This window comes from Macrobrachium nipponense, chromosome 19 (assembly GCF_015104395.2).
Source record: "Macrobrachium nipponense isolate FS-2020 chromosome 19, ASM1510439v2, whole genome shotgun sequence".
In the NCBI taxonomy this organism is placed as follows: Eukaryota; Metazoa; Arthropoda; class Malacostraca; order Decapoda; family Palaemonidae; genus Macrobrachium; species Macrobrachium nipponense.
This window is the reverse complement of record NC_061088.1, coordinates 9,826,867-9,838,471: the sequence shown is the minus strand read 5'-3', so window position 1 is coordinate 9,838,471 and position 11,605 is coordinate 9,826,867. Positions and strand designations below refer to the sequence as shown.

At 29.9% G+C, this 11,605-nt stretch overlaps 2 protein-coding genes across 2 annotated transcripts; one reads left to right on the top strand and one right to left on the bottom strand.

The window, feature by feature from the left end:
- Positions 1 to 2,652: 2,652 nt before the first annotated feature.
- On the bottom strand, positions 2,653 to 3,217 carry LOC135219263 (uncharacterized). Its single transcript, XM_064255895.1, has 2 exons — positions 3,037 to 3,217; positions 2,653 to 2,926 (listed from the first exon to the last, which is right to left on the bottom strand). Exons 1-2 carry the CDS (start codon positions 3,126 to 3,128, stop codon positions 2,653 to 2,655), a joined length of 366 nt encoding a protein of 121 aa, XP_064111965.1. The 5' UTR covers positions 3,129 to 3,217.
- A 4,280-nt stretch (positions 3,218 to 7,497) lies between these two features.
- Positions 7,498 to 8,181, top strand: LOC135219257 (probable Bax inhibitor 1). Its single transcript, XM_064255883.1, has one exon. The coding sequence runs from the start codon at positions 7,530 to 7,532 to the stop codon at positions 8,127 to 8,129; it is 600 nt and encodes a 199-aa protein (XP_064111953.1). The 5' UTR covers positions 7,498 to 7,529; the 3' UTR covers positions 8,130 to 8,181.
- Positions 8,182 to 11,605: the final 3,424 nt, after the last annotated feature.

The following is an 11,605-nucleotide window of genomic DNA, read 5'->3' as shown; positions in this document are numbered from 1 at the left end:
TATATTTTATGAAATTATGAATTTCGTGTATTATAATTTTTTCTTTTTCATCATCAACATCATCGTCGTCTTTACACCGAAAATTTTTACAAAATCCGTATTTTATTGTACATTCTGATAAAAAACGTTTTTTTATTACATCACCATTATTGATGTTTGATTTATAATATTTCTGTATTTTCGTCATTGTTGCCGCGGTTGTTGTTGTTGTTGTTGTACCGTTTCTTTTTAAACAATTTTTATATTCACCGATAGTATAAATCCATAATAGAGTCACAAATGAACTATGAAAAAAATCAAGAATTATATTTGCCGTTGTTACGTTTAATAATACCTGAGCGTCAGTATATGTTATTCCGCGATTATTATCATTATCATTATTATTATTATTAACATTTAGTGTAGTAGGATGAGAAAATAAAGCATTTCGTAATCTATTACTGTCATCATGAGGCGTAAATAAATAACAAAATAAATTACCACTAATTATTTTAAAATGATCATCGTTATAAAAAAGTATTCTATTGGGATGTATAAAATAGGGTAGAAAATTCGTTTTATTAAATATAGATTCGATATATGATATAAAAGTATAGAAAATAGATAGATATTCTATTTTTCTTTCTTTTAATCCAATATTTTTTTGTTCCGAATTTTGATAAAGATACATTCCTAATGTTGGATATTTAAAATCTTTTATACCAGAATCATTAATACATTCGATAGAGTATCCATCATAAGACCAGAATTGTAATTTAGGAAAACATAAGATTGGACTAAATTCTTGTCTCCTTTCTATAGATTCATTAATAAATTCTAAAACCGTTTTGTTATTTTTAATATAATGACAAGGTAAATGGTTTGTAATATAAATACAATTATCTAAAGGTGGATTTTTCTGTTTATAAGCATTGACGTATAAAGAATCATTTTCCTTACCCCATAAATTTAAAGTTTTATTGGTTGTATGATTAGGATACAATTTCAGAATATTAACTTTATTACAAAATTTTAAACAACAAAATTTGGTATCATTAATTGGATTACAAAAATCTGGGGGATTTGGCATTAGAGCAAGTACCCCTAATCTTAAACTGGTTTTTTTTTCCAATTTTTTAATTTTTCTGCGTTGTTCTCGTTTTTTTTATTTTTTTTATTTTAATCGTTTCATTTTATTTTTTTTTCTTTTATTCAACGTTTTTTCCATTGAATGTTTCATTAACCGTGATACTTGTTTGTAATATTGAGCCATCATAAATAATATTTTTCCATACATCGTATAATTATTTTCTCGTTCCGTATCGTCATTATTACACTTATTTTTTTCTTTGGTGGTAATTACTACCGCCGGCTCTTTTTTGGTGGTATTGGTTTCTCCATTTTCCTCTTCTCGTCCATCCATATCACAAACGGTGGCGTCAGTGGTGATTTCCATTACTGCCGCTGCTTCTTGTTGTCGATTCAAAATAGTTTCTCCATTTTCCTCTTCTCGTCCATCCATATCACAAACGGTGGCGTCAGTGGTGGTTTCCATTACTGGCCGCTGCTTGTTGTCGATTCAAAATATTTTCTTTTTTCTTTTCCATTTTTCCTCTTCTCGTCCATACCGTATCACAAACGGTGGCGTCAGTGGTGGTTTCCATTACTGCCGCTGCTTCTTGTTGTCGATTCAAAATAGTTTCTCCATTTTCCTCTTCTCGTCCATCCATATCACAAACGGTGGCGTCAGTGGTGATTTCCATTACTGCCGCTGCTTCTTGTTGTCGATTCAAAATAGTTTCTCCATTTTCCTCTTCTCGTCCATCCATATCACAAACGGTGGCGTCAGTGGTGGTTTCCATTACTGCCGCTGCTTGTTGACGTTTCAAAATAGTATCACAAACGGTGGCGTCAGTGGTGGTTTCCATTACTGCCGCTGCTTCTTGTTGTCGATTCAAAATAGTTTCTCCATTTTCCTCTTCTCGTCCATCCATATCACAAACGGTGGCGTCAGTGGTGGTTTCCATTACTGCCGCTGCTTCTTGTTGTCGATTCAAAATAGTTTCTCCATTTTCCTCTTCTCGTCCATCCATATCACAAACGGTGGCGTCAGTGGTGGTTTCCATTACTGCCGCTGCTTCTTGTTGTCGATTCAAAATAGTTTCTCCATTTTCCTCTTCTCGTCCATCCATATCACAAACGGTGGCGTCAGTGGTGGTTTCCATTACTGCCGCTGCTTCTTGTTGTCGATTCAAAATAGTTTCTCCATTTTCCTCTTCCCGTCCATCAATATTCAACGAAACCGGTGGCGTCGTCCATTCATTTAAAACCACCGGAACGGTGGCGTCATGGTGGTTTCCATTACTGCCGCTGCTTGTTTGACGTTTCAAAATAAATAGTTTTGTCCAGTTTCCTCTTCTCGTACCATCCATAGTCAAACAAACCGGTGGCGTTCATGGTGTTTCGGTTTTCCATTACTGCCGCTGCTTGTTGACGTTTCCAAAATAGTTTGTCCATTTTCCTGCATTCTTCTCGTCCATCAATATTCACAAACGGTGGCCGTCAGTGAGTTGGTTTCCCATTCTCACCTGCCGCCGCTTGTTGACAGTTTTACAAAATAGTTTGTGTCCATTTTCCTCTTCTCGTTCCCATTCCATATCACAAACGGTGGCGTCAGTGTGGTTTCCCATTTATTACTGCCGCTGCTTCTTGTTGTCGATTCAAAATAGTTTCTCCATTTTCCTCTTCCCGTCCATCCATATCACAAACGGTGGCGTCAGTGGTGGTTTCCATTACTGCCGCTGCTTCTTGTTGTCGATTCAAAATAGTTTCTCCATTTTCCTCTTCCCGTCCATCCATATCACAAACGGTGGCGTCAGTGGTGGTTTCCATTACTGCCGCTGCTTCTTGTTGTCGATTCAAATTATCAACATTACTAGTATCCGGCCTGGAAAAAGTAATAAAAATACCATATAATCAAGAAATATAAAAATACTATTTCTATATTTTTCATTGTACTTTTGAAATAAAAAATGGGAAAAACATTGCAAAAAATACCTTTCTTGTTTTATCATCATTTCTTGTTTCATCATCATAACAGCATTCCTTTCGGCGAAGGTAGTGGTTTTAGTTTTCCATATTTCTTCCATAACATCATCAGCTTTATAAATATCTTCAAAATCCTCTTCATTTTTTATATCAAAACTGATATCTCCAGAACATGGTTGATGATTCAAATCGACAATGTCTAAAGAGTCAATATTTCCAGGGCTTTTTTCATATATTTGTCTTGACGCTCTTTATTCATTTTTTTTTTAGCAATTAACCATCTTTCATATTCGGCGCTACCTATGTGTGGAGGATTGTTTATATTATATTCTCTTCTTTTTTTCTGTATATCTACATAAAATTTGTATTATGCACTATATCTTGAAATGGTATTTTGTATTTATATATGTTGCATTTATTTAAAATTTCTTTATCATAACCTTTAACATTTATTAATTTATTGCAATAGTATGGCATTGTTATCATGGATACTAAAGTTTGAGTAGTAAGTAATTCAAGAGATTGTTCATCTAATGCAAATATGTTCCCTTTTAAAAAATCACTGTTGAATGCTGCTAAACTTGTATAATTTGTGTAATAATACTCTGTATTATCAAACCGGGAATACTTGTTGGGATTAAATGTTTTATCAGTGTGTATAACAACAACCCCCAACCCCCCCATAATTTTTCAATCGAATAAATCTTGGGTTCACAGTGGATAAGGTAATAACAATCTTTCAATTTGGTAAATGTATTGTTATTACACCTTGAAGGAAAGAGTTTTAATGGTATATACACGAGAAGTTCGTCCACACAAAACTGAAAGGTACAATGATTCTTGACTTGGTTTTTTCTCATCTTTGTGCAAATGTCAGGACACCGTATATCACATTTTATCGAATTTCCCAATTCTACCGTTTGTTGAAAGTTACATTCTTTATACAAATTATTTTTTACTTCGATTTGAGTATCTATATAAATATTCATTCTGTTTATATAAATGTCATCTAAACGCCGTTGTGGTAGTGCTGAAAGCTACCGAGATTGTGATCCCGAGCCTTCTGAATCCACTAAATATATAGATAGGCCAACGGTATGAGTGACAAAAGTCTTCTGGTTCCATGCAACATAAAAGCCATTACAAACACCGATTTGGTGGACAAGTCTTTTTTTTTTCCTTTGTGAATTATTATTTATTTAAACATAAAAGAGAACATTTTCAAACTATAAAAAAGGTTATTTTTTATTTTTATAGTTAAATTTCATTTTTCATTTCGTTTATTAATTAATAATTTTCAAAAAATTATTAAAAATCTCGCATGTCTAATATATATAGATAGATCATTATATCTATATATAAATATATATATTATATATATAATCTATAATATATAAATAATTATATATATATAGTATGATTATATATTTAGAAAAAATATCATATAAAATGTATATTAAGTAAATTCTGATTATTATTATATATAATAGTAGCCTTATTTCCTTTTTTTATTATTATTTCAAAAACAAAGTAGTAGGAATTTTAAAACATTTTCCAATTATAAAAAATTCTTTTTTTTATATAATAGTTAATAAAAATATATGATTTTCCCTTTATATAAAAATAAATAAATATATCTCGTATTAAACCCTTAAACGCCGAATGGACGTATTAAACGTCGAGTCAAAATCTCCCCCGATTGCCGAATGGACGTACCATACGTCGACTCAAAAAAGTTTTTTTAAAAATTCATGGAAAAATACTTATAGGCCTACCAGCCTAAAACTTTTGAATCACGCGCCTTGGGGGATGCGTGGAGTTCACGGATCAAGGTGTTGTTTTGTTTACAATCATTACGCAGGCGCGCAAGCGCGAATTTCTTTCTTATCACACTAAAAAGTATCAGTGAACACATCTCAAAAATTAGTTTTGTCACTTTGACATAATTTTTGCACCATTTTAAATTATCCCAATTAACATGAAGTATTATATATGAAAACTGCGTAATTTCATTTAAAATACAACAAAAAAATACTCATGATTGTAGCTTTTATCATTTTTGAAATATTCCCATATAAATAAATAACAATAAGTGCCAAAATTTCAATCTTTGGTCAACTTTGACTCTATCGAAACTGGTCAAAAAACGCAATTGTAAGCTAAAACGCTTATATTGTAGTAATATTCAACTATTTACCTTAATTTTGCAACAAATTTGAAGTCTCTAGCACAATATTTCGATTTATGGTGAATTTATGAAAAAACTTTTTCCTTATGTCCGTGCGGTAACTCTTACGAAAAAAATCATACATGCGATTGTGGTAATGTTTGCACCATTTTAAAATTAGCCGTTACATGAAGTTTTATATATGGAAATGTGCGCAATTTCATGCACCAATACAACTAAAAACAACCAATGGTTGTAGCTTTTATCAGTTTTTGAAATATTTTCATATAAAAAACTGATAAGTGACAAATTTTCAAAAAACCTTCTTGGTCAATTTTGACTCTACCGAAATGGTCGAAAAACGCAATTGTAAGCTAAAAATCTTATATTTTAGTAATATTCAATCATTTACCTTCATTCTGTAACAAATTGGAAGTCTCTAGCACAATATTTCGATTTATGTTGAATTTATAAAAAAAAAAAATAATTTTAACATTTTTTCCTTACGTCCGGCTAGCGGTAACTCTTCCGAAAAAATCATACGTGCGATTGTGGTAATGTTTGCACCATTTTAAATTAGCCGTTACATAAATTATTATATATTAAAATGTGCGCAATTTCATGTAGAATACAACTAAAAATAATTGAAGGTTGTAGCTTTTCTCATTTTTGAAATATTTGCATATAAATCACGATAAATAGAAAAAACCACTTTGGTCAACTTTGACTCTACCGAAATGGTCGAAAAATGCAATTGTAAGCTAAAACTCTTATATTTTAGTAATATTAAATCATTTACCTTCATTTTTCAACAAATTGGAAGTCTCTAGCACAATATTTCGATTTATGGTGAATTTATGAACAAAACTTTCCTTCCCTCTGAGCGTGGATTCTCCGCCATAAATCTCCGAATTGCGTACATCGCATTCTCGGAAAATTTGCTCCGTTTCATATTAGGCATTTCATAGAGTTTTATATATGAAAATGTGCGCAATTTCATGTAAAATAAAAGGAAAAATATTTGAAGGTTGTAGCTTTTCTAATTTCCGAAATAATTGCATATAAAAACAAATTTATAAAAAAAATTCGACATTTGGTCATTTTTAACTCATCGGAAATGGTCAAAAACTGCAATTGTAAGCTAAAACTCTTACAGTATCGTAATATTCCATCATTTAACTTCATCTTGAAACAAATTCGAAGTCTCTATAACAATATTTAGATTTATGGTGAATTTAAAAAAAAATTATTTGTTTTTACTTCCGCGCGTTACGAATTCAGGCATCATTTTGTGATAATATTTTCTGTGTGTTGCTGTGATCGTTTTACAATCATTTCTGATGGTTGTATACTAAACTTCAGGCAATTACAAAAAAGGAGCCAAAAATGAACTCTTAATCTTCAAAACTAAGCGCGCTGTGATTTTTTGAAAATATTATTTTTTCTGCTTCCGCGCTCACGTCCAAACCGGCCCCGGCATTCGGGGAAGGTTTTGATTTTACTGCTTCGGCGTTTAAGGGTTAAGTGCATATTAACTTCAGTAATTTCTACAAAGTTGTTATTTTGAAAAAGATATATAAATTTGTATTTGGTATTGTTTTGTTTGTATGGTGTTTTTATGGAACCAATGGTTATTTAGCAACACGGGATGCATTTGGTATTGAAAGAGAAAAGAATATATTTTTTTTACTGGAAATTACCTTAACCTTTTGATAGAAAAAAAGGTTATGTTTAGTATATTTGATGGAAAGGGACTTTGGATAGCTAAAGCTTTATTACAAACATTGTGGATATCAATAAATGTTTAAAACTATTTTACCTAACTTCTCACCTTTTAATGAGTAAATACAAAATAACAGAAAAGGAAGGTTTTGAAAAAAGTTGAATCTCGTCATTTTTCCCACGGGTGGATTATTATATTTTTATAATATATACATATATATATATATATATATATATATATATATATATATATATATATATATATATATATATATATATACTAACCGAGTTAGTGTCTGTGTTTTTTATTAAATAAAACAAAAATATGCAAAAACTATATACCACCAATCAATATCGAACCCTCACAGATTAATAATAGTGAAATAGATTAGGATATTTTTTTATCAGAAATATTAATGTTATTTAATAAAACAACAATGATGACAATATAATAATCATTATTATTTAAAACATCAGTTTTTAAAATTCTAAAATTCTATTATTTAATAATATAATAATGATTGTTATTATATTATTTTTATTTTTAATAATATAAAATAAATTTTTAATAATTGGAAAGTTTTAAGTTTTTTTTAGTCATAAATAAATAATCATGATACCATCAAGAGGCGATATCTCATCGCCAATAATTAGAAATCATCTTAAAAATGTATATGCAACTTTTACATTAACTACCATATTCGCGGCAATGGGGGGATATATATCTTTGCTTAAAGTGATTAGAGAAGGGATCATAAGCTATATTATACATTTTAGTCTTTTACTTTGGTTAATAATGATTCCACATTATAGTAATAATATGAAAAATCAATTAACCCGTTTGGCATTATTGAATGCTGCTGCCTTTTTCTCTGGAATTAATTTAGAATCCATTCTTGATAAAAGCATATCTATAGATCCGGCGCTAATTCCACAAGTATTTTTAAGCACGAGTATCATTTTTATATCATTTTCATTGTCGACTCAAAATATTATAAAGAAAGTTAAAAAAGGAGATAAAGATTATATCACGCATAGTGTAGATCTTTTCTTAGATTTTATACTTATTTTTAAAAAACTTTTAATTATTTTAATAATAAAAGGGGACAAAAGAAAAAAAATAAATAAGTATGTATTTCAATTTTTGTTTTATATGGAAAAACTTTTAAGTTATTTGGTTCCGATGACTCATCAATTCCCCCACAAGGTTTAAATAAATAGCCGGGGAAGGTTAGGCGCTTATACTAGTCACGCTCAGGTTAACAAAGGACCACACAACTGCGTTGTTGACCAGTAGTGGTAACATGGCTGTGGACTCTATCGTCCGGGAAAGGCGGTTTTTCTCATCGTCATAATTGCCTATTTATCAAATTCAGCGAGAGGTTCAACGTGTGACCATTGGTTCCATGCAACATAAAAGCACCATACAAACAAACAAGTGAAGTGACGGCAGTGAATTCTTTATTTATTTTAAGGAAAAAAAAATAGACTATGCTGTGAGACAAAAACTAGAGGGACATGATGATGGATCGTAATGGTGTAACAATCACACATTCAAATTTTAAAAGTTATGTTGACGGCATTACAAACGGACTAGATGTATATGAACATTTGAAGTTAGTTTTCCGACATCAACACTCGTTTCATAAAATAGTTCCACCATGCGAAATGAATGATTGGATACTGCATCGACAACAAGATCCAAATGCTTTTATTTTTGAAAGCCGAGACATTGAACGGGTGTACTTGTGTAAAAAACAGAGATATAATAATAATAATATTACTATTACTTTTAAAAATGATACTATTATTAAAAGTAATGTTGAATATTCTTTTATGGGAAGAATTGTTACTCGTAATAATGATCAACTTTTTATATTCATAGAGGGAAAAATAATTATTGAAAATAATATTGAAAAAAATAAAAACATTGTTTCTACCGTGGATGGTTTCATGTTTTATAAGTGAAAAATTGTTGTTTATTTTCTAAAATGCATTTTATCGAAAAACGGGAAATCTTTAACCATTACTATGATATTTTTAAAATAGAAGATAATAATAACAAATTTCCTAATAAATCTTATTTTCGAAAAAAACCAACAATATTAAAAACACCCCCTGCTGAGAGTGATGATACTTTATTGCAATTATGTTTTCAAAAAGTAAGTAATGATATGAAATATTACGAAAAAATGGGTATTTTCCCGCTTATAAAAGAAAGAATCGTAGAAGGTAATATGGCAAGGCAATGAGTAAACATTCAAACAAAGTAAAAAGGAATGAAAACCTCACATAAAGGAAATGTGTATGGTTTGTTGTAAAAATGAAAAAGCACTTTTGGCTCATAGGACTTGTTATTATCTTTCTGATACCGGTATTCATAAATTGAATCAAGATAAACTTTGCATTGAAATGTTAAATTTTCACTGTGACAATGTTTTGAAATGTCAACATTTGTTTAAAAAAATAATGTTACCCCCCCATCCGCAAGAGTTTATAACTATTGAAACTCAAAACATAGACCAGCTCTATTATATTCATAATGAATATTTTGAATTTCCCAACACATTCAGTAATAAACATCGAGGTTATTATACGATTGTTATCGGGAGAACGGTTAATAATAATGACAAATTTTACTTTTATATAATCGCATTTACTGTGCTTCCAGAGAGAGGAAATTATAAGGGAGGATATATTATCTTTTCAAAAGATGTTGATTTATTTATGAAATTTTATTTTCCTGTCTTATCTTTTTACTAACAAAAAAATTAAAAAAAAAGTTGTTAGTAAATGATGGTATTGAAATTATTATTAATAATAATAATAACAACAACAATAATAGTAATATTTATGACGATCATTATTACGACATTTTAAAAATGGGTTGTTATCCATACCATTACAAAACATGTCAGGTATGTGTTTCTGCAGCAATCTAATTCAAAGCTGCTCCATAATTTATTATTTAGTCAAGATTTTGTTATGACTATTAATCGTAATTATGAGAAAATACATATTTTAGATAAACAACGTCTTTGCCCCGAAATGATAAATTACTATTGCAATGGCGTTTTAAACTATCAGCATTTAGTCATCAAAAAATTCCTCATGTTAACAATGAGGAAGAAAAAAATTGGTATGTGGAAAATATCAAGGATACGATATCTATTCAAAATATCAATGAAATATATTATGTATATAATGAATTATACGACTCTACGACTGAATTATTTTATATGAACATTCCTGATAGTATGCCAATTAAAAATAACGATGGATATCATGTAGAAGTTTCTGGTAAAATTAATAATAATATTTATTTTAATTTACACACGTGGACCCCGTCTCGCTCAGATAGGGGAAGTTTTAAATGGGGTTTTATATTTTTATCCATAAATTTTAGTTTACTTATGAAAATAACTTTGTGTGGATATACTAAGGAATGGAAAGATTTTATTAAGAGTAAAATAAAAAGTACCGGAATAAGATCTTATCATCGAAAACACGTAGTGCAAAAAACGAAAGAAATATATTTTGATAAAGCCTACCATAGAGTAAAATTTGATCTCGTAAATTAATTACATTTGAAGTATTGTAGAATTTGTCATTATGCATGAATTACACCCAAATTATGCGATCGTTTACTCCATAGTAATGATTATATTTGTACCAATGTTCATTGTCTCAACCCCGATTTTGATCCCGCAATGCTCGCCACTCACTGCGATAACGTTTTAAAATTTCAGAATAAATTTGAAAAACGGCTCTCATTTGATGTTAAAAAAGGCCGTCAATGAGGATGATTTGATATAATTCAACTTCGAAAAAATTGATCCGATTATATTACATATATAATGGATTTTACGATGGCCCCGATGACTCGTTGAAGAGTAAACCGGACACGATTGTAATCATTGGAAGAATCTTTATTGAGAAAGGAGTGATACGAAAATATTTATATTTTAGTTTACACGCCGAAAACATATTTTGAAGCGGTTCGTAGATCCGGATTTATTTATATACGGTGGTACAATTTTTTTCACTTCAGATTTATGTTTATTATTAAATCTCGTTTTACCCCACTATTTTTGGAATAATGATGTTAATAGTAATAGTATCCCCCCAAAAATGCTTTGATTGTTACGTCTAAACCGAACGAGGAAGGAAGAGAAGCTGTTCGAAATATGGATTCAGCTCGTTATAGAGATTTAATATTAAGTGAATCTGAACAATTGTATATGAAACCATTTATATGGAATACAAACAAATAAATAAATAATGCTTTTTTTTATTAACCACCCTTTTATATTATATGAAAAACCTTTTTAGTAATTAAAAATGGGGACAGTAACAACGGCAACTAAACATTTTTGTTACTTTCATCTGCAAGTATTTTTAAAACTATGACTGCATCAATTGCCAAAAATGATAATATTATTACTGTTCCTTCATTAATTTCTAGTGAAATTGTTATACCAATTAGAAATGAAATATCACTGCGCCAAAAGGTTATTAATAGCAGTACATTGAAAAATAATAAAAAAGCTAACTGGTTATTAGATTATAAAACATTAAAAGTGTTTACATATTCAAAACCCCAATGTGAAAACTTTCTTCAAATTTTGTTATTACTAAGTAAACACGAAGTCTATCGGCTCGCTTCAAGTGGAATTGGAATTATTTATT

Excerpts from the sequence above, each read along its gene's own strand:
- LOC135219263 (XM_064255895.1), bottom strand. The coding sequence starts at position 3,128 with ATGGAAGAAATATGGAAAACTAAAACCACTACCTTCGCCGAAAGGAAT. Across the intron at positions 2,927-3,036 it reads ATGATGATAAAACAAGAAAG|GCCGGATACTAGTAATGTTG; the intron begins GTATTTTTTGCA and ends TACTTTTTCCAG.
- LOC135219257 (XM_064255883.1), top strand. The coding sequence starts at position 7,530 with ATGATACCATCAAGAGGCGATATCTCATCGCCAATAATTAGAAATCAT.